This window comes from Zonotrichia leucophrys, chromosome 3 (assembly GCF_028769735.1).
Source record: "Zonotrichia leucophrys gambelii isolate GWCS_2022_RI chromosome 3, RI_Zleu_2.0, whole genome shotgun sequence".
NCBI lineage: Eukaryota > Metazoa > Chordata > Aves > Passeriformes > Passerellidae > Zonotrichia > Zonotrichia leucophrys.
Genome location: NC_088172.1, coordinates 11,532,820 through 11,557,171, shown reverse-complemented (window position 1 = coordinate 11,557,171; position 24,352 = coordinate 11,532,820). Strand labels below are relative to the sequence as shown.

Here is a 24,352-nt window from a genome sequence, read left to right as displayed (position 1 = left end):
AATAGCTTGGAAATGCATTTAAAAATAATCCCCTACATCTTTCATATTTCTAAGTAAATCTTAGTTTAAATGAACGGAGAAACTACAATATCCCCTTTGAAATATCTCCTTTTAACGTGCCTCATACAAACCTGAAATCAGACTCATGAAAACAACTGTACCTCCAAAATACATTAATAAAATTCCTCTTTTCTGCAAAAGTACACTTTAATGAGCATATTGGAGGTTGAGACTAACTTTACGATGAAAAGTGTTTTTAAGCCTTGTAAGTCTTTAAGGACTTCTTTTTAAAAAATAAAATGCTTTAAATTTTTTTAAATTATCCAATAATTATAAACTTCATTTTTCTATTTAAAAAGAAGTTTAGGGAAAAAAACAACTTTGAACAATTTTTTTTGCTAATGAAAGCCAAATCAATTCCAGCAGGTTTCACACTCTTGAAAGTTACACATCACAGTTGTAAGGCTGACATGTCATAATGTCATAATTTAAATTGTGTTCCTGCCACACATTTTCATTACTTTTAAAGACTATGAAATAGTATCTTTTTTATTTTATTTGGAATTTAAGTACCATTAGACCATATCCAGCACTTCTAATTTAAAATTTAAGAGACCTTAATGGAATTTGGACCTACTTTGTAATTTTTTGCTAGTGCTCTCTCCACCATGAACATGTCTTCTTGGCATGAATGGTGATGGCTGAGGCAGAGGTAGTGAAGATTCATCATGTGTCTGTAGCTTATACCAATGTGGTTCATCATCTAAAAGTGCTGTCTCCAGCTCTATAAGAATCTAGCAGAAAAATCATCAGGTTTCAATTTTACTTTGAAGGCACACAGAGAAACACACACACAAAATACATATGCAAACGTACTCAAAACCAAACAATGAACTCAGAAGAAATGTGATTGCATGCATCACCTCTCCAAGAAATTCACTCTCTTCTTCTTGTACTCTTGGCTGATCCCATACTGTGATTTCAAGCATTCGTTCTCTAAAATCTCTACGATGTACATGTGAGTAGAGAAAAGTTTGATTCCATTTTGGCTCTAGACTTTTCTTTACTGTTTTGGTCCTTCTTTTACTTTTATCACTGAAACATAAATATTTTTCATAAATTATTCATAGTGATAAATCAGAAAATACCATGTACTCATCAGGATGTAACTGCTTTCATTTTCTCTTAGGCAATATTGCCTAAATTAAGAAAGTATTTTCTGCACAGTGGATCACATTCTTAAAAAAGACTACAAAGTTAAATTGATACTGACTTGTATGATTCAAGTGTAATTTTTTTGCTATAAATAATCTAGCTATAAAAAATTATAAAAAGGAGTTCTTCATAAGCATTCATTAAAAGCTGATTCAATACATGGTAAATTAAAACATAATTTTATGAACTGGAATACTATTACCTTCTGTCTGGAAGAAAATACATTTTTACATAGGGATTTCTGGGGCGCCCATCTACTCTTGGTGGCAAATCTGTTGCCTGTAGAACATTTACTATTAACTGATGTCCCACTTTGTCATACCAGAGTTTAACCTACAGGAATCAAGTTACCAGAAAACATTATTGAAAATGGAGAAGAAACAAAATTTTCAGATTGCATCAAAAATAACCACAATGTAAAAGTAACTGTTGTTTTTTTCCCCCAGAGACAATGAGATATATTTCATTTAAGATCCTTTAATATTTAATTAGGTTAGATGGAAAAGATTATGGTATATACCAAGACTTTTATACTTATCACAGCAGAATAAAATTATGGGCCTGATTATACTTTCATTGTTTATTGTACTCATTGCATAATCTTAGAACTGTAAGTGCACCTAAACTAGCAGGTCTTAGCTCTGCACCTTTAAAGCTACATTAAAGAGAAAGCTCTGCCTGCATCTAATCTCAAGGTATAGCTGAAATGTATCTACTCAGATCTGTGACTTTTTCAATAGTGTGTACGGAAACAATAATATAGAGCTACATAATTTCTTAAGAGAATCATAATTTTAGGAAATTTTTAAGCCTGCTGTATACTCCTGAATTAATACGATCAATATAAAAAAACTAAAAATGTGGAAAACAAAGTTTAAGTACTGGCAGTATATTTGATAAGCAGGACTTCCATTAGTATTACAAGAAAGTTCCAAGATGTATCAAAATTAAAATGCATTACTGAATAGAGTAATGCTTAACAAATATACAGGCCTTTAAATGCTCCCATAAAGAAAACAGTGATACTACTCTTGAATCTGTGGAGTACTGGACATGTACAGCAAAGTCACTATTTTCAGTGCAGAAGCTAAAAAATTACAAGTTTCAAGGCAGTTTTATGGGCTCTTCTCAATGTAAATTCCTGCACTCTTTGGTGTATTAAGACAACAATTTCTTATGTCTGCTATGATTAGAGTCAGGTCTTGCTACAGCATCCAGAGGCAATCAAAAAACTTTTGAAAAATGTTATTTTTACCAACACTGAAAATTTCTCTTGGCCTCCCAACAGGCCTTGGGAATGTGCAGGGCTGAAGGACCAGCACTTCACAGATTTCCATTAAAAACCCAAGAAAAACAAAATATGCTCACAGAAAGCTGCCCTGGTAGGACCTGAGGTGCATCCCGTAGGGCTCCAGGGCTAGTCGGAGATATAACAGAAATAGAAGGCCTTTCCATCTTCTGAGATTCAAAAGAACTTGAACCTAAAACCACATGAGAAACACATGAAATTACCATCATAACTTATGAACTGCTTTTTCTTTGAATTGTATAAAATTGATGTAGAAAATAGAGTAAGAAGACTGGTTTTTTACCCCTACATCCCAGATTAAACCTGTCATTTTTTGGTTTATTAAAAAAACCCATAGAGTAAGAGTGTTCCTCATACATCTTGGATAAACCATAGCAAGCGTTTTAAATAAAATACTGTTCTCTGACTGAATTACACATCTCCCTCCCCAGACAAACAACACTGATTCTATGATCCTAAGTCTTTGATGAATACACCACATCTGTTGTATGGATTATACTCTCAGTAGCCTCTGAAATTTTAATAGGAAGACATGAAGGACATGAATCTGGCATGGAGGACATTTCAGCAACTGCTGAACATCCTCAGTTCTCCCCTAGTGAAACAGAGCCCTCACTAATTATATGAACTTGTGACAAGTGATCGCACCTTCCCTGTCCCAGGGAAGGTTTCTAGTTGCATCTCAGGAAAGGCTCAGATGGGAAAAGACTGGGAGCTCTGGCCCTCAAATACTCTGGCTGAAAACATTCAAATGGAATAGTTAAAAAGAACACCAGTCTTTTGAAGTATGAACAAAAAATTCATGCAACCAAGGTTTTCTTGTTAAAAAAAAAAGAGAAACAAGAACTCTGGACTTTGCTTGGTGCAGGAGGTGAAATCGTGACACCATTTGTACCTTTGGCAGACTCTTATACCTGTTCTCTCTTATGTTAGGGGAAGTAAATTATTACTTTGGTAGTAACAATAAAAGATACAGAATGAAAAAATATAATTCTGCTAGCATTTGAAATCTGCGTATGTTTAATAAAATCCATATTGCTTCAAATTTAACACACAAGGCCAAAACCCATTGAATTTTGTCATGCAAAAACCTCAGAGCCAATGCAATTTCCACAGATCATCTTTCAGCAATTTGATAGCTGAAATAGTTTTGCTGGGTGCAAGATCTTGCTTAAAGAAAAGAACAAGGTGTGTACTCACTAGACTCTAATGGGGGGTGGGAAGTCTCGGGAATCCGTGGAATATCACTAAAATGTGAACACATAGCAATTAGAAACAACAGAGACAACCTTTGGCTGTGACAAATACATTGCTGGGACAGTGTTCTAATAACATGGATTTGCTTCTAACAGGTTACAAGGCAAGAAAGAGGAAACATTTGAAGACATCCTTTCTACTACCATTCATGAAAATCACACTAACAAAAACCACGTTCAGGTTAAGGAGCTAGCAGATATAACAATAAGGAACTAGCAGATATAACATTGTTAACATTGTGGATGGATTACAAGATGCTTTTACAACTGCAACAATAAAGAAAGAGAAATTTTAGCAAGAGAAAAATAAACAGTACATAGACACACTTCCTTTGCCAAAAGGAAGTACAGCTATGGTTGTTCAACTAATTTTTGGAGGAACAAAAATCAAAAAGACAAATATTAACTCACTAGTAATTTTTATATAAACGTCTCAAGGAGTTCAGAGAATGAAACTGATGAAAATGTCTTACAATAATAAAAAAGGAAAACAAAGATTATTAGCAATGTTAAACAAACAAGTGAATAATGCAGTTCTCCAAAGGATAAAAGAAAATGAAACTGTATTACAACTGGGTATGGACATTTTTCAACACATACATATCCAACACATACACAGATATAAGTAAGATAAACTGATTAAGTCTACACACATCTATCAGGGTTTTCTCATCAATAAATTTATTCTTCCACCAAAACCTGGATGATGATAGTTCCTGGCTCTTTCTATTCCCAGCTGTCATTGAAAATACATTACAAGAGCAAAAATCATCTAGTATTGCACATATCTTAACAAAGCAGCAGAGCAGGGAAATGGAAACAAAACTCTTCAGTGAATTATTTGAATGCATTTTCATCCACACAGACTAATCCAAAAGTAGAACTGTAATAACATTTCTGAAGAACATTTACAAGATTTTAAGTCTATAGCTGAGAATTTTAAAGGTATTCAGGCAGTCTGCTCAGTGAAACAGAAATCTTTCTGACTTGGAACTCAATAAAACTAAGACTCCTAGGTTTATAATAGTCACTTATGAAAAAAAACCAGACACTGGTATCAGAAAAAGAATGCAACAGTTCCAAATCACTGAGCCTTAAAGTCCCTTTTCATGTCCTGCAATTTAAACTTGTGGTGCCTGTGGTTTAAAATAGACTACTTCAGCTCTGCGTTAATGTCTCAAATCAGCTTAAACCCCACATCACTGAACAAGAATGTGCTTCTCCTTGTCTTGACTTCATGAGTCAAGAATAACGTGGTTTTCTCAAACTCATGGAATTATAGCTGAATTAGTCATTCTTGACATGGCACAGTACTACTCTACAAACATATGAACAGATTAACAGCCTGTTGCACAGCTGGGCTGCTGTGCACTCTTCTTCCTCTTAACATTTTCTCTTTTTCAGGTCAGACTTTCCAGGGCATCTCTCATCAGTCTAAAGTATTTACTTATCATAATCAAACAATTTTTTCTGTTCAATAAAATGTTACGTTTGCAATATTTTCTTGTGCTAGAATATGAACACTCTCATCTGCAGTATGGCACTGTTTGCAATAACATCACTTTTAGGATGTCTAAACAAATGTTCACATGTGCAAGGACTGCTTCAACATGGAAAGGGCCAGCCACAGTGTCAAGTTCTATAGTCCTGGTGTGATTAAAGACACTAAAACTAATTCTGTTTGGATTTTTTTTCTTGTATTGTCAAAAATACAGGAGGAAAAAAAAAGGCTAAAAATAAACTTCAAATATTAATTACACATTAATAACAACTTAATAACTGATTCATATTTCTGCTAAGGCACTGTCACACTATTACAACCAATACAGAAAAAATTAATAATAAATCAACATGAGAAACAGATCAACACAGTTTAAAAGAGGATTAAATGTTGGGATTTTAATTAGAGAATGAATATCCTAAAAGGAAACTATAATCTAAAACTTTTCATGTAAGAAAACTAGTCTTATCTAGCCTGCTTTTAATTTTGCACTGCAGAAAATATTCTGATAAATGATTTACAAAAAAAGCTCATTAGAAGAAATAGTAGCTCATTACTTAAAATATTCAAAACTAGACCAGTCAAAGAAAAACAAAGTGAAAAGTTGCACAATTGCTTATCTAATACAGTAACAAAATTTTACTCCCCTTTTGGAGCAATACAAACTTGAGAAAAGAGTAGGCAGCTCTTCACCTCCAGTAAAGAGGTGCCAACTGCAAACTTTGTCTTTCTATCCCTACCTTGTGTGGTCTTACATGATATTACATATTACTGTCTGACGTCTGATTCTTTCATGCTTCAATGACTATGTAAATTAAACAAAACTGTACCTTAGGTTGAAACTACTCTGTGCAGATATATGGTTTGTGAGAATCACTATTTTGCACAGGAACAGCTATAATTTCTCTGAAGGATATAGTCAAGTGGTTGCTCACTGAAGAAGAACCAAGTTCAAGCATGGTTGTAACCCACACCTTTTAGGCTGTTCTAGGAACAGATGTATCATATTCTACACGCCAGAGAGCTTCTAAAGAGTTTCTGAGTACCTCTCCCCAGTGCTCATCCTGCTATTCCCAAAACCATTCCCTGCCATCAGAACCTGTAGATCAATCTGCAGTTTGCACTAATTGAGCAGCTCTGGAGTTCAGCACTGCCTGGATCGTGATGGAGCTTCAACCTCCTTGCCAGGAGCTAGACCACAGTAACCAACCCTGCACAGAGGAACTGAATCAAATCACAGAAACAACAGTTTTGGCAGCATTATCTGTGGAAATCTAAGCAAAGATAGCTAGCATCTGACAAAGAAAACAGAGACAAATGAAAAAACATTTGTTTTACCTGCACTATCCCATAGAGCACACAAGAGACGGTGAGTTTAGTTACCATGCCACGCTTCTTCTCTGAAAAGTATACTGCCAGAGGATTTTCTGTGCTGTCCTATGTTAACCACCTCTCACATTGTATGCATATTCATAGGTAATTCTTCTCCTCATATTGAGATAGTCAACCCATTAATTCTACTTTTTATAGGTTTCTTATCCTTCTGCACCTTGCGTTGCAGCCATTAGAATTAGTGTCAATTAGTTTCTATGGAGTTTCCACGGTACAATTGCAGTTATACTGTTTATTGTTGTTATGCCTTTAGCTGCTAATAGTGTTATGTGCTTCACATTTTTCTCTAATAAACATCCTACAATTATCCATTACTTAAAATTACATTTGCTGGCAGACAGAGAAATCCAAATTTACAAGACTGAACAAATTGTTTAGACCACAGTTTTGTAACTGGCAGTCTAATTTGTGGGCAGTCTAATTTGTGGACTTACAGTCCTTCCATTATTCACTTCAGGCAAACTGTGTCCTATTTGGGCTTTTTAGACCTAATATGCTAGGCATTTTTAAATCAAGACCATTAAAAGTGCTGGTACATTATTTGCATTATTAATACAGAGAGATGAAAACACTTAAATTATGTAGATGAAATACCATTTTCAGGCCTTTCGGGAACTTATTCCCTCACAGGAATTTTTTGCTGTAATGGATTATTACTTAATGCTGTATCAAGCAACTTCAATTTTGCTTAGTCAGCACCTAAAAGTACCCACCAAACTTTGGCATACTAGATGTGTTGGATGGGATGAAATAAAAATCCCTGTCATGAATTTGAAACCATCACACAGTTTGGAAAACAAGACAAAGTGGAGCGAGGGACAAAATCAAAGCAATCTGTTAATCAAGCAAATCATTTTCCATTATGCAAGACAACTTACATAGATCAAAATTATCAAGAAAAAAAGGGAAAAAAGAAAATCCTGTGCAGCATGCTCTTTCTTTTAATAACTACTATAGGATTTTCTCTGTTCTACAATGTCTGAAGTTTTTGGTTATTTTCAGATGACAGACAGTTAAATCTCAATCTGACATAAAACAACTGGACTTAGACTCATTACTACAGGATAGAAAGGATCTGTCCTTAAATTTTACAATTCTGTGCTCTAGAGATATTTATTTGTTCTCATAAAGACCCCAAAAAACAACCTGACCCTCAAGCAAAAGTAAAAAAACATTAAAAATCTATAGAGACATAACTCTAGAAGAAAAATGTTATTCTATTATGCAAAAACTCCATGCCAAGACTCCATTTATCTCAAAACAAAAGCAAATTCTAATGTGATCTATTTCTGAAAAAAACATGTATGGGTCATCCAAAGAAAAACTTTACATTTTATTGGTACTATTTCTGGGTGCACTATTCTAACACAAAATCCACTGTTCAGATTCAGGAATATTCTTTGATTTTGAACAAACTTCAAAAAAAGGATATTTTTTCACTTTTTCTTTAGGAATGTGGCACTGGAATGCAGTCACCTTGTACTTAATTTCTCTAAACTAATAGATTTATCAAATTTTAAACTAAAAGAATATATTTGGTTTATTACCAAAGTTATCTTAGAAGTTTAAGAGCACACATCTGCAACATTGACAGGAATAAATATGTTTAAAGTCCATTGTTTAAAATGCTAATCCAGCTTTTTCCTTTTACATCAGTTCTACAGTTGTACAAATCCATTTCCATGTTTTCTTCAATTGAGATGTGGAATTCAAGTCATGTCCAGTATCAACATATTTCTTTTTTTGCTGATTTAAATGTAAAAACTAGACTTCCTAAAAATCTCCTTAAGGCATGTTATTTTTAATAGCAAAGCTGTACAAATGAGTTTGCAGCTTTCTTTCAAGAATATCTCCTAATTTATTTCAAAAAAAGTAAAATAAAGCTTCTACTTCCCCAGAGTCTTCAGCTGGATGGTAATTATAGCATTTAACAGCCACTATTATTACATCAGACTTTCATTTTCCATTAGAAGGTCAAACTGATAGGTGGAATTACCTATTAATGTCAATTTTTAAAGTACTTTTAATAGAGATTGCCATGAAAAAGACAAAATTTATTTGCAAAATATAGCTAAACTCACATGGCACAGACAGAATCAATAATCAAAACATAAAAGGATATTTTAGTAAGAAAGAAAATGAATATTTTTTTGTTTCTAAAACTAAAAAAGCATCACATTTGAGACAAGCAAAAATTATAATTAAGATGAAAATAGCAAAAACAATCACTTCTTATTGTAAATCATGTGACTCTATTTTGCAGGTAAATGTGAATTTACAATAAATTATTCATATTCAATTTTGTAAGACCTAGCTCAAAACATTCCTGATGTCACTAAAACTACTATCACTAATGCAGGGCCAATCCCCCTGTTTTTATCAATTTGAACAGATATTATTTTCCTTCTAAGGTGTATTTGGGAAACTGAGAATAGAAGAATTGTTGTCACAAAACTCCAAACCTGGGTTCATAATAAAAAAATAGAAATTATAAACATAACACATTTATGCTAATTTTTGATTGAATCTTTTGCTTCCTTGTTTGACTGCAACAACAAACGTTCAAGGGTAAATACAGTATTTTCAATTAGGAGTTTTCTGTTTCCTTTTTTAGCTTTTTAAAGAAGGTCTGTTTTAAATCCTACTAGTATTGGCTTAGTAGAATCCTGCAATGCTTCCCTCCACTCATGAAGACATTTTTGAATTATTCTGATCCAGTAGGCTGAAAGCCTGAAAACCAGAAGTTTGGCATGCACAGGTGTAACTAATCCACCAATCTTCCCTTGCCACTTGACAAGTCTTTATAGCACTTTGCCCACACAGAAGACAATATTTATGTTTATATGTCACTGCAAAGGCACAAGACCATAAATGGTAGTGAAGAAAACAGACTATACAGAATGTCAATAACAGAAGGAGAATTGTATTTCATTACTAAGCAATAAAAATAATTAACTCACAAATAATCCCTTTAAGATTCATATTAACAGAACTAATAACTATGCTAAAGAAGTAAGTCTTTAGCCTTACCCAATAGGCCTTGAAACAATGATTTCAACTTGAGGTTCTGATTTTGATTCTAAAATAATGTTGTAAACTTCTTCATTTGTAGCTCCAGGCAAGGGTTTACCATTCCATTCTAGAACTTCATCCCCTTGAATTTAAAGAGAAGTTTATCTCACTTTCATGTTCTTTTACAAAGAATGAAATCTATATTTCCAAGTAACATAAAAATAATTTTAAATCATGAAAGAGCTGAACTGAAACCTTCAGACATTTTTCCTGCCAAGGTGCTTTTTAGCTGGTTGGCTTCCAATGCTTACTTTTGGACAAGGATGTTCTGTTCCTCATGCAAGACTTCATATTTGCAATTATTAAAATTTATGAACTTTGTACAATTACTCAAAGTTTTATCAACTATCCAAATTTTGGATGTCTTTTTATAAGGAAAAAAAGTGGTTTTTCTAACTTTTTTGTGTGCTCTGGTCCCACGCAATAGGATGAACAGACTTTCACTCACTGGAAACGTGCAAAACAGTATTTTTTTCTGGGAAATAATTTTGCCTCTAAAACTAGTTTTAGAAATTAAAAATAGCTTCCATTAAAAAAAAAGCCCAAAAAACCTAGACCAGAAATAGAAAATTAGGATTTCAGCCCAAATGGTTTAAGATTAGTGGACACAAATTTATTTCCTATAATTATAATCTGCATTTAAAATCTATAAACAACTGCTGATTTGGTAAGAAAGAAATAACTAAAAATGCCAAAAAAGTAGAATCTTGTTAGAGATTCATCATCCTTTCTAGTTCTTTATTACTCTCTGCTTCACACAATTATCCTGAAGCCATCCACACTGGCATTGGAGCTTCTGGGTTCTTAAGACACTACATAGGTACTTTGGTTTGCTATGACAACATTTGGAAAGTATTGCTTAGAGGTATAGTAAAAATACAAACCATTAAAAAGTGACTATGAAAACCAAATGCTGTGCATAATTCTCACTTCATTTAGAAGCTTGAAAAGTACCATTAGCGCAACCATTTAAATGTAAGTGAATAGATACATCTAATAGAAATGAAATATTTTAGGACCAGTTTTTTGGCATCTTTTCCATTTTCGTTTGTAACAGTTAACACTGCAAATAACACCAATAAAATCCACTGTGTATGCAGTGTGTCATCCTTCAGTGATCTGAATTTTGTTTGTCACAATCAGTTAAACACAAAAATGTTTGCATTGCTTCTGTGGAGTGTAATAAGCAGCTCCTGAGCTAGCAAACAAAAATTTACCAGTGTCACTCAGTCCTCTTACCAGCATTCCTCAGGAGTATCTTTTTTTTTACTCATACATCCAAGAAATTGGTATTCATAACAAATTATAAATGTAGGCAACCATTTCTAACCAAGGCATTTCATAATAATGTTACAGTATTGTTCTGTATTTTAAAAAAATTACCAAAACACATGAAAAATGTTTGTATAAATTAAAGGATTATGCATGCAATAGGCCATTACTAAAAAACAGTATATTTTATATATGCAACTGATTGATTTACCTGCTCTGAGATGCCCCACCACATCAGCCAAGCTACCTTTCTTCACTTTGGTAATGAAGGCACCGAGTCGTCCTAATTCTGTCATTTTTCCTCCAACAACCTAGTCAACCACAAATTTATGAGTCCCCAAGCCACCAACCAGATGTCACATAAAGCACAAATATTTAGACGAATCAGTTTTCACACCATTTTTTTAAATTTCACCTGAAATGTTCATAGGCAAACCTATTGTCAATTTGGGTTTTAGAGAGGCTTAAAGACAAAAAGATGTAAACCTGACACAGGATGAATAAAATTTCTATTCCTTTTACTGTATTTGACTAATCAATCTTATGCAGTTTGCTAAGTACCTACATTTGTTGCAGAAAGAACACTTCTTAATAAATAAACAGGCAAATGCACACTTTACAAATAATTGTACATCATGTACTTAAATTTAAATTGCAAGCGCACATCATTTCAAGTGTATGAAATCCCAAACTTGGTACATCAATTGAAAACTTAGCAAATACACTACTATTAAATATAGGCAACTAGTTCACAAGAATGTTGATGATGCTAAAACATAGGTGCTCTCATCCAAGAACATGACAGGACAAACTAGCAGCTTCTGGCTTTTGTAGAACAAAAAAGAAACTGAAACTGAAAAGATCTGCTTTTGAAGATGACTACAGGATCCAGAGATCATGAACATCAGAAGAAAACCAAGTGCCCTGAAAAGGACAGATTTTAAATAAAATACAAAGAAAATGTATTGTTGCTGATTTGCAAGACAAGTTATCTTTTTAACTACCTTTCTCCAGTCAGCTAAGGGGTTTGGTTGTATTTTTTTCATCAGGAATATCCCAGAGGAGTTTTATAATAAAATGACACAGCAAAATGTTGGTTTATTAGGTATTAGTTCCCCATGTTGTAATCACAATAAATAGCAGGAGCTTTAATACCAAAAAAGTATCCAGAAGCCCATCTGCCAACAATATTGTCACATGATAGTGTGTGAAATTTATCAGTGAGGGCCTTAGTTCATATTATGTACAACTGAAACTCAGAAAAACCAAAGAGAAACTCTACAATCTACAACTCTACAATCTGCGTTTCCTACTTGGCCCAACCTTTTTTCTCACATAGTCAAACAGAATTGTTTGCTGGCAGCAAATATGAGCTTTGTGCTATAGACTACTAAACATTTAGTAAAGCTGTTTTCATCTTTTGTATTACCGTGCCAGACTATCACACTTCAAGGTGGGAATATTTCAGATCTTGCATTCTTTGTGTTGTTCTCAGTGGAGAGGGAAGGACACCCAAATTAAATTCTATCAGTCCTCATTTTTACTTCATAGATTTAAAAATACTCAGAGAGAGAAAAATGCTTGAACTGCTACTAGCTTCAGAAAAAATCCTCTTTTTTAAGTCTTCTGGCAATTTAGGCACATGAACCTAAAGGTCTGCTAAAAATGTAAATTAATGATTTAAATCAATTGGACAGTGTTGCCAATATCTCAATTTTGGGGTGTTAGATTAACTGGAATTAAATTTAATATAACATCTACTATGATTTAAGAGGATTTTTGTGTAAATATTTGGATTCTTTCTACAAAATTTATGTTTTCAAATGGTTGTGTGACTTTTAAACACTGACCTTGTACGCATTTGCATCCAGGTTACATTTATGTAGGTTGATTATAAAATTAATTACTTGACTAAATTGCAAAGAGCAGAGCTAGAAAATGCAGGACTCCATTAATGCATGGTCATGTGTAGTAATTTATCTTACAGACAGGAAGCTGAATAAACATACTCTTTTTAATCAAAATGGTTCAGCCCCTTTGTCATCAACAACTGAAGATTGTATAGAAGAAGTAAATGTATTTATATTCATAATTTATCTGTATAACTTTCAAAATTTAGGAAAAGAGGAATACATTTTTTGTCAAAAGACCGTATGATTTGACAGTCCTCTGATTTAATAAGTTACACGTGTATGTCCAAGGTCAGTGGAACTTCTTTTCATTTAGCACATAAATCATGTCATACTTACTTTTAGCCCCAGTAATGCACCTGATTCTTTAGGCATGGTTGTTCTCTTGTTAAGAATAACACGCCCAATTAAGCGATCTCCCTCTTTGGAAGGCTGCCACGTTACGGGATGCTGTTAAAAAACAAGTAATTAAATTGAATTGGAATTTAAAAAGTGTGAACATCCTCCAGTATTTAGATGCACATGTAAAAACCAATAAAATTACTGCATCATCATGTCACAGTAGACACAAACATCCTTCAGGTGTGTTACGTAATGCACCTGAGTTTTCTATGAGTATATCTGTTGGACTCTGGCTACATTAAACATTTATGCCTCTTGTAAGAAAATGTCTGCATTAAGTCTACAGATAGAACTATAATTCAGTTCAAACTTCAATACAATTAAACATTTTAAACACATCTTAGATAATAAAAATAAATATTTCTTTTTAAATTACATGGCTCTGAAAAGCACATGCAGAAATTCTGTTCTTTAGAATAACACATGTTATGCAGGTCTACCTAAGGAAGGTTCATTACATAATAAAATCAAAATTATGCTTTCCAACTCCAAGTCTTTAAAAAAATCACTAATCTTTCCCAGAGCAGCATCACATTCACAACTGATTTTTTTGAGGTTCATAGCAAAATTAAGCGCCAAGTCTATTAAAGGGATTAAAGTCAGGTTAAAATTCAGGCAATTTTACAAATATGCATTTCAATAAAACTTTCTTTCTGATTTCCATTTCCTTGGTAGTCTAAAACAAATTTTCACAATATTTGTGTAGAATATTTTCTACAGTCAAATATCTATGCTGAACTGAAATAATTAGCAAATATTTTAACTTATTCTTTATGAATCCCTATTTTTCTATTTCTTACCGAACTAATAGGGGACGTCTCCCTGCTGTGCCACGTGGCAGGATCCAGCCAGTAATAATCCAAGTCACCTGGAAGAATATGAATAGAAAGAAATGTGTAATCTCTCAAACAGAGAAAGATGTATGAATGATTACTTCTGCATGCATGAATTTTAAAGTGCAATTGTTTGATGAAGCAAATACAAAACTTTTATTATGATTCAAATCAATATATCAATTTGAAAACAATATAGTGTATTAATATAAAATAATACATTTATTTGGACCTTTGCTTTTTCATGAATTGCACTTTAGAATTGGTTGTGCACACTGTCTATTTTTACCTTTGCTCAGTCTAAGAATGGACCCCAAAGCATCACATTCACAGCCCTCCTCCTCCCAACCATCTCCATAATAAACACACAGGACTACAGCTAATGATGACACGAGAGGGAATACTCCACAAAATGGGCTCTCAGCTATAGTTAAGGACAGAACAGCCAACCACGCTCTAGAATCTGCAGAGGTCAATGTTGTGACAACAGGTGCTGTACAGGGGGAGAGGCACAGGAGCAGGAAATAGAGTGCCAGAGGGAACAGCCACACAAATACAGCAGGTACGAGGCTGCAATCTTCTCTTTCACTTGGGACAAACTTATGTGCTGTGCAACTCAAGAAAAAGACCATGAATTACACTGGTCTGGAAGCCATCAGCCTATGAGGACAAGGAGGGCACTTTTGGCAACATATATTCAATATCTTACTTTATAAAACAGATCTCTGTAACACTATAGTTAGATGCCTGTGTTCTAGTAAGAGTAGTGATCTAATAGAAGCCCAAACAAAGCACGCAAGGGAGAAGAAGATACCTTTACATGCAGAGATTTTTTTAATCTTTCTCTACAAATACTTAGATGCCAATTATGAAATACAAGTTGCAACACTCTCTATAACTCATACTACCTTTAATAGCTTATCATCTGCATGATCATATGCCCAAGTTTATTTTTAAACAGCATATTACTATCATATGCATAACTGCACGAGGCAGTTTGTGGTTTCATTAGCTCTGCAGTTCTGCAGGTTTGGAAAACACATTAAATCACATTAAAGATCTTTCAGTTCTATTTTTAGGATTCTTCTTTGTGCCTTTATAAACTTCAAAATTACAAGAACAACAAACTTACAAACTACACTGACACCTGCAGTGCTGTCAGTAAGCTCAAAACTATGGTACAGAGCTCCCCAAGTTTCAGTAACAAATTCAACAGTGACACCAAAATCAACAGTCTCCTGTGTGGGCTGACCTGCCACATGCCAAACACAACACACTTTGTCTTCTTGTTTTAGAGTTATTTGCTTAGCAATAGAGAAATGTTCAGGAAGGAATAACTGTCAGCTCCAAGATGCAGATCAATGTATCCAAGTCCTCAAACACATTTCTTCTCACCCTCATTGTTCCCTGATTTATTTTCCTCTCTTCCTTCCTAGATTCAGCTTCTTGCTCTTAGTTTCCTTGCTGGTCTTTCTCCTGGTTACTGCAGATCCATGACCACTTAATTCATGCACCTAGCATCCTTCTCCAAGTCCCTGCTCTAGCAAGATCTTCTCATGCATCTTCTGCCTTGTCTAACCTGCTGAGTTTCCTGTTCTCACCATCTACCTACCCTTTGCTGCCTTTTCTTCTCTGTACATTTTTTTCTGCTATCCATCTGCTTCTGGCTTTAGAGTATTTTCTTAAGGTTCTGTATCTTAATCCCTCTTTAACCTCAAATCCTTTGATGCTAAGTCACATTCCCGCACCCTCCTTCCCACATCTAAACCTTTAGGCGTCTGTCCCTTTCCCCACTTCTCTCTGCAGAAGCTGACCACAGCACCAATTCTCTCACCCTCTGCTCTCCAAAGCTGAGAGCAGGATCTGCACTGCAAATGCAGCTCTACTGAGCTGGAACGTGAAAGATGTACTCAGAAGCTATAAAGGTAGCTATCAAATCAAACATCTTGACTGAATGCCACTGAAAGTAGTAAGTCTACCATTTGGTGAATACTTTAAAAGCTGCAAGAATCACTCAATTTTAAGATTTCCATTAAAATTCAGTATGATACAGACCACTGGCACGGGTCTGGGGCAATTTACAACTATAAAAAAGATTATACAATGGAAAATGTCAGTTAATCTATTGATAAACACTCATCAAATAGAACATAAAAGTTAAGACACAAATGAAACAAGTCCGCAAATGGATATTAAAAATATTTTATGCCAGTAACACTGATACTAGAGACATCTGCAGTTCAGTGCTCTGTTATATCTTTGAAAATAATTTCTCCTTGGTCATCCTATGCCATTGCTGCTTCTTTGCCTAATGCCTATTTAAGCCATGCTTGCACTGCCATACTCCAGAACTCACTCTTTGTTTAATTGCACAAACTACCTTCACTGCAGCAGCATTATAGAGATCCAGGAATAGGTAAATAACATGCAAAAACTTACTAACAGCATAGCTTCAAAATTTCAGGTTTTCGCCAAAAAAACCCCACCAAAACTGAAAACAAAAATCCCTAAACACAGAGAACACTCTCCATTGGTAAAAGTCATTAAAAATTACTAGTAAAACACGAAAAACTTAAGACACTAAAGAGAGGAAAAAACTAATTTTATAAGTAGCAAATAATAGCTTTATAGGCTTAAACTGCTTTTAAATACTTTTTAAACAATTCTTTTAAAACATGAACAACTTAAAAATAATAAGCCCCCATGAAAATATACATATACTACATCATTATTTTTGTACATTACTGATGTATTTCTAAAACGTATTACTAAAAATGCATTTGTAGTTTTAATGTTTGATTTCCTTAAGACCAACTGAGTAAAGCAGGGTATTTGTAAATATTTGTAAACCCTTATTTCCTAAGGGAATAATTCAAAAGTTGTATCCTAAGAGCAAGGAAATGCTTTTCCCATTAACACACTGCCGCTCAATTACTTTACTCTTGGATGCACACAGATGAAATAATAATTTACAAGACGCAAATGTGTTGAGCTTTTTCCACAAGTCTTTTGCAGCCTTCCATCAAAATTCAAGATGGGGAGTAAAACTCTTAATAAATTCTCATTGTTTTTACATCTGCAATATGTGGGCTTTCATAATAAAGGGAAAGCTAACTCATACCACCAAAAATCTATTTTCTCAAATGTCCTTTGTCTTCAGCAGCACTCTCCATACCAAAAGCTAATTCTGGGGTGCTGTGATTTCAAGTGAGATCCTGAAAAGATGAGAAGTTCTGGAAAAAACAGCCTTGTCCGTCTCGCAAAGCCAAAACAAGCACAAAATATGAGAGGGTCTGTTATTGTGTATGAACAGGCATGCTGATTTCCAAGGATTCTTGAATACCTGGGATAAAATACCCCAAGATGTTTTCCCAAATCCATCCAGACCATATTCAGAGACCACTGATAATCAGCAAAGAATGTAATTCAGCAATTTATTCAAATCCCTATGTGCAGGATTTGCAGGAGTTACTTAAGACAAAAAGCAGAATCTAATGATAAGGGTCAGCCAGACCATGTTAGGCTACTAATTAACCATTAGCAGCAAGTATCTGCTAATTAATACAGCAGTTCCATCAGATAACTAAGAAACTTAGACAAATATTTTTCAGAGGCTAAATTTAAAATTACTCTGCAAAGTGAATAGACAGACTACATCTCTCTCCATAGAATCACAGAATGGCTTGGGTTGGAAAAGATCTTAAAGATCATTTAGATCATTCCAACCACATCTTCCACTAGACCAGGTTGCTCCTAGCCCCATCCAACCTGGCTTTGAACACTGCCAGGGAAGGGGCATCCACAAACTCTCTGGGCAACCTGTTCCAGCATCTCACCACATTCACAGTCAAGACCTTATCTAAATATGCTCTTTTCATTTTGAAGCCATTCTACTGTGTCCCATCACTACAATTGCTTGTAAAAAGTCCTTCTGCAGTTTGTTGTAATCCTCCTTTAGGTAGTAAAGAGCTACTAGAAGGTCTTGCCAGAGCCGCCTCTTCTTCAGGATGAACAACCCCAAGTCTATCAGCCTGTCTTCACAGGAGACATGCTTCCATTCTCTGACAATCTTCACAGCCTTCTCTGGACTCACTCCAGCAGGTCCATGTCCTGCATATGCCAGGAGCCCATACCTGGCTGCAGCACTCCATGTGATGTCTCACCACAGTGGAGCAGAGGGACAGAATCACCTCCCTCAACCTGCTGGCCATGATGCTTTTGAGACAATCCAGGATGTATCTGGCTTTCCATGCTACAAGCTGCCAGCTTACACTGAGCTTTTCATTCACCAACACCTCCAATTCCTTCTTCTCAGGGCTGCTCTCAATCTATTCTCCAGTCTGTACTTGGGGTCCATTGACCTAATCCACCTCTCTCCAGTTTAGAGGCAATGATGCCATAAATGAGACTGTCAAACTCCTTGCACAAGTCCAGGTAGTTGACGTCACTCTTCCTTTATGCTGTAACCTCATTGCAGAAGGCAACTAAATTGGTCACACACTATTTAGCTTTAGTGAAGCCCTGTCGGCTGCCAACAATCACCTCCTTATTTTCCAGTTTCCTTAGCACAGTTTCCAGGATGATCTGCTCTGTGATCTTGCTGGGCACAAAGGTCAGGTTGACCTGTAGTTCCCAACAGGTGGGAACATCCCTACAGACGTTGGGGTTTTTCTCTTTTTAAAATGAGGGTTATGTTTCCACTTTTCCAGGCAGTGGGAACCTCATCAGACTGCCACAACTTCACAAATATGATGGATAGTGGCTTAACCATTTCATCTACCAGTTTCTTCAGGAGTGGCAGATGCATCTCATCAGGCCCCATGGACTTTTCCACCTGCATGTCCCTCAGACAGTCTCAAACCTGATCTGCTGCAGTGGGCACTTTCTCAGTCTCCCAGTTCCTGCCTCTTTCTGTGGCAGCCTGGGCAGTGTGGTTGGAGCACTTCTCAGTGAAGACTGAGGGAAAAAGTAATTCCGTACCTCAGCATTCTCCATATTCCAGTCAGGCCTTCTCTTTCCTTCTGGAGAGAGCCCACATATTCTCTAATCTTCCTTTAATTGCTAATACACTACAGCTACTTTCCTTGTTGCCCTTGATGTCCCCAGACAGATTTAATTCTATCAGGGCTTTAGCTTTCCTAACCTGATCCCAGGCTGCTTGGACAATCCCTCTGGTGAGCTGTTGTTACAGATGTGGCACATCCTATTGCTAAGCAGGAAAAAACATGGTATTGTTTAATCAGAAAAATAATTCAGTGTATAACAATATATGCTAAAATCATTCTATTCAAGCTGCTAACTAACCCCATAAAGAGAATATGTGAGTACCCTGCCTTGGCAAACAGCCCCCACACTAATGCGGCAAGCAGAGAATTCAAAAGCTACCTACTGCCTATTTATATAGAAATACAGAAAGCTTCACAAAAATGCTCATTATCTCTTAGTCTCAAACCAACCCACTTCAGATGTCTACAGTTAAGAACTTAAATCCTTGCAGGACAAGATCTGTGTTTTACCATCTACACAGTTTAAGGACAGGTTGGCTCATGCACTTTGTGGGAAGAATGCACCACAAGGCTGTGAAATTTAGGCTTTTCTTTTCTTTTTTTCTTTTTATTTCTTTTGCAACATATAATCACACTGGACTTTAGCTCCCTGCTGGCAAATGTCCTAAGCACTGAATGTTAACACGTTGTAAGATTCCAAAGTTAAAATAAAGACTAGTACACTTTAGAAGTGACAATTTTTATATACAATACTCCTTTTCCAGATACAAATGTGGCACATAGCTCTCAAAACTAGAACTAGCCTCTTGAATTGCTCCCTCAATTCAGTATTTATTCAGGTATTTTCATTTAATGATGCGATATAAAATTACTTTTCTGTATCTTAATTACATTTCAGAGTAATAAAAAAAAAACATTGGAAAAGGATCTACACAGCTTTTTCAAGCTCTAGGCTTTCATATTTAGATAACTGACAACCTGGGCTTATTCAATACAAACTGAAAATAAATGGTTATTCCTTACTTCTGCACTTAGAAGATAAGGAAATTTCATACTCTTTCTAATACAAAATAAACACTTTTTTATTTTGAAAAAAACCCCTTAGATTAGAAATCTTTTTTAAAGTGATAGTACATTGTGAAAAAAGTGATGCTGATTGATATTTTCAAACAAAAAATACAGAAATAATTAGGCAAGGAAGTAGTGAACTTATGAAAAATTATATAGATAGTTAAGGGCACTTGAATTAAGCTAAAATCTAGTGGAAAGGAAAATCCATTTGACTTCTCCCCTAGTTACCATGACATAGTTAATCCTTTACAAGAGTTTGCAAATTCATAATTTTTTATTTTGCAAACAAATGATTTTCCCATTGCTAATTATGAAAAAGTTTTTCAATGTATTCTTTTTTGTCTGTGCATAAAGGAAAATTTTCTGTGATCTGTTTAAAATGAGTTTCTTATCCAGATATTTATTTAACAAAGAATTTTTATGTCATAGATTGTGATTTGATTTTAACTAGGTGTACAGGTTAGACACGTCCTTTTTTACAATGAAGTACTGCACTTGTTCATTGATGAATGAAGGTTGCTCAAAAGACAGATTCGCAAAAGACCTTCCAACACAAACACAACTGGGCCCATTTCTGTGTTTCACAAAATGGACTTCCTACCTGAATTATTTCAGCTTTATAAATTACTGAAAGCAAGGGTTACTAATCTTGCCAATAGAAGCTGAAAACCAAAAACCACAACCTATCTAGTAGTAAACAAACTACTAGAGGAGTTTTGAATGTTTCCAAAATTTTTAACATGGACACAAGGGGACATGAGGAAGCTGCTCTGTTTCCTGAATGTCTAGGGAATCTTTTCATGAATTCCCTGAGCCAACATTTAGTAACTTCACTCAAACACCCAAAGTCTTCAAAAGTTCATCAACCCCTTCCCAGCTAGATTCTTATTTTTATCTCAGAGACAATCTAAACTGCTATTCTGAGTATATGTGAGTCTTATTGAAAGCATGTGAGTCCAAGAATGTGTATGATTCACAGAGGGATGGTCCTTAAAAGCATATTCTGTAGGGCCATGACAACATGTGACAGACTTAGAGATATAAAACATGAAGAAAGATGCATGAACTTCTATTAATATGAAAGTTATTTTACAAGGTTCATTAAAACTATTTTCTTGAGGATACAAGAAAAATGTTCAGCATCAGGAACATAAAATCAACAGGCAAACATTTTGATTTTGATATTGTGGCATTTAAAGATTTAAGGAAAATTTTGCTGTCTAATTGTTGTCTCTGGTTTTGCTGACTGGGATCCCTCTCTTGAGTGAAATCTAATTTTGCAGGTAGATGAAAGGAGATGTCCTCCTGGAAATTTAGAGCTTCTCTGAATAAATTTATTATTTCTATTTCATTCCAATTCAATATTGACACTAACTTGTGTCAACAGTTTCACTGAGTTCCTGTTTCATATAATTAACACTTTCAGTCTCGATGTGATTTCTTGATAATATTTTTGTTTCTTGATAATATGTTTTGTTTAATTATTTTTGTATAATGAAATCTGAAAAATGTATAGCAAGTCATCTCAGAAAGTCACATGGTCTCATAATTTTGGATACATATGTACACATAGCTACCTAGTACACTGAAGGCCTGACAAGTTCTTAACATTTTTTCTGCTGTTCTTCAAATGCATTTCAAATATACATTATGTTCTTCAGCATAACATAATTGGTTTCTTTCCCCTTTGGGCTGGTTTAGGTTTTTTTCCCTATCTCCTGTACAGATTAAACCAACTGAGTAGTGTTGATTGCAAAAAAAGGTAATATTTCCATTTGGGTCTCCTTTGGTATTTTTCTTCTGAGAGTTTTAAAAATCTTAAGTTTTTAATTTTAGTATTTGTTAAAACTGATTTATTAACAAATTATCATTTAAAATCAAAGCTGCAAATAAACTCTGCTCAAACTCCAGGCTGTTTCTACACTCCCAATAGCAAGAAATTTTAACAAAGATGAAGAAAACAGAAAACAAAATGGCTGTAAGGCTGTAAAGCAGCAGCCCACACATAAGAAGCACTGTGTGGGTTTTTTGGTTTAGTTTTTTGTTGATTTGGGGTTTTTTGTTGGTTTTTTTTTTCTTTTTTTGGTGTTGTTGTTATTGTTTCTGTTTGTTTTCGGTTTTTTAACTATCATTCATGAGTATCCTCAGTTATGCTGCACTAGAAGATAATGGGAGTTTTGTTTCTCCAGTTCAGAGGGGAATACTGCAGGGAGAATCTTCAGAGTGCACTCTGAGAAATCACTGACACTTGCAAAACAATGAGCAAAGGATCTTTGGAGCTTTGCTTCCCACCAGTAGAGAGGAAATAGTTATGAATGTGACCATGAATAAACTCACGATCTTCAAAAACAAACCAAAGCTGAGCAGAAAAAAAGCCAAAAACTTTCCTATTAAAAAAAAAAAAACCAAAACCAAAACCAATGAAATCCTATTGCCAAATAACCAAAGCAAAACACTCCACACTTAGAGAAAATTAGAAAGCAACCACAACAACAAAAGGAGACCAGCAATCATGGAAGCATCTAAAAATAATATCAACATTAAAAGTAGAACCAGGCCAATTCAATGCAGTGAAAGACTGACCAACTAAATCATAAATATTCCATTTTCTGGAAGAATCAATGGAAAGTTCCTTGTGAGTGTGCTCCTTAGAGTGATCAAGTACCAGGAAGCACTCAAGACATTCAGGAACACAAAATACAATGTATGCAAGGACAACTGAGAGAATTCTGCAACTATTTAGTCCCTACTACTTAGTATTTACTACCAAGTAGTTGCCAATCAAGAATACTATGTAAAGAACCTGCTACTATTTGGCTCTATCAGCAAATGTCAAATACATTCATTTGAGCAGGAGTTTTGTTTATGAGCATGCCATGTTAAGAGCCACACAAGAAAAAGTGTCTAGCATAGGCTGAAAACCTACTTAGAAAATAATATTCTAAATATATTCTAACAATATTTGGCTAAAACTGATAACAAATACCCCCTGAAGTATTCATAAAGCAAGTCTGTAGTGTTTGTCTGGAACATAGTAATAGTCAACACTCACACTACTGTTCCATGTAATAAAACAGAAACATATTAGACTTGTAAGAGACTTGACCCCAAGGACAAAGGAATGGCTTTTTATAGTAGGCTAGAACCAGACTTCCAAGCTAACCTGACAAAGAAGAAAAAAACAATCTGGAAATAGAGGATCAGGCTCAGAGCAGCCAAGGAAATGGCTCCACACTCAGAGCAGGATAAACAGGTATAGAAACAGGGAAAAATCCACCAGTTGAGAAGTAGCAGTGCAGAAGAGGATGAGGTGGATACAATTGATCTCAATGGTAACAGGGGAGGATGGCACACAAGCCTGGCTGCTGTTGGGAAAGCACTAGCCTTGCCTCTTGGGAGTTACAGGGCTGGCCAGAGAGCAAGACTCCGGGCCATTCCTACTTTTGCTACAAAAATACCTCCAAAGGTCAGACTGGTGAGGAACTGAAGGTTTTGTTGTTCATTTTGTGGACTTTGTTTTGTGTTATTGTCCAGCATGGTTTGTCTTCTGGGCAGCCTTGTACTTAACCAATACCCTGACATAAGAGCTGACCTTGATGACAGCTCATTCTCTCAGATTCTGTCCTTGCAGCACACAGATCAGTTTTCAGAGAGGAATATTGAGGAATATTGAGGATAATGATACTGAAGTATCATTATGGGGGAGAGATGATACAAATTTAATGGACAGAGAGCTATAGATAGCCTGGTTTAATAGTCCATTATGACTCTATAGTCAGGGGGTGTGGGGCTCAGGGTGATTTTGAAGCATCTTTTAGATCTCTCAGGTCCATGCTATTCCAAAGGCTGGAGACATGCTGCTGATTGTCCACTGCCCACAGCACAGCCTTGAATCACTGCAACACAGGGCACCACTGCTCTGTATCTCTCAATCCCAATGCTATTTCACCCTCTTCACCTACTTATGCCAAGATGTGAAAGAGACCTCTGGAATGCAGTTTACAGCCATCTACACAGTGAACAGCTTGGAGAAGAAACAGGGATTTAGCTTTTTTATGTACCTATAAACAACTTACTAAGTGTGAGAGAGTGCAAGGCTTTGACCTTAGCCAA

The 24,352-nt window shown here is 35.2% G+C and overlaps 1 protein-coding gene across 31 annotated transcripts in view; it reads right to left on the bottom strand.

Annotated features, from left to right (window-relative positions):
- The window catches only part of RIMS1 (regulating synaptic membrane exocytosis 1), a 305,676-nt gene that overhangs the window by 111,983 nt on the left and 169,341 nt on the right, over window positions 1-24,352 (bottom strand). For all 31 annotated transcript variants that reach the window (XM_064707391.1, XM_064707378.1, XM_064707380.1 and 28 more), the window contains 9 exons: window positions 14,130-14,197; window positions 13,267-13,377; window positions 11,229-11,328; window positions 9,704-9,827; window positions 3,725-3,771; window positions 2,584-2,696; window positions 1,418-1,548; window positions 924-1,095; window positions 638-794 (listed from right to left, as the gene is read on the bottom strand). In XM_064707391.1, the coding sequence (XP_064563461.1) occupies window positions 638-794; window positions 924-1,095; window positions 1,418-1,548; window positions 2,584-2,696; window positions 3,725-3,771; window positions 9,704-9,827; window positions 11,229-11,328; window positions 13,267-13,377; window positions 14,130-14,197 (1,023 nt within the window). The remainder of the gene's footprint in view (window positions 1-637; window positions 795-923; window positions 1,096-1,417; window positions 1,549-2,583; window positions 2,697-3,724; window positions 3,772-9,703; window positions 9,828-11,228; window positions 11,329-13,266; window positions 13,378-14,129; window positions 14,198-24,352) is intronic.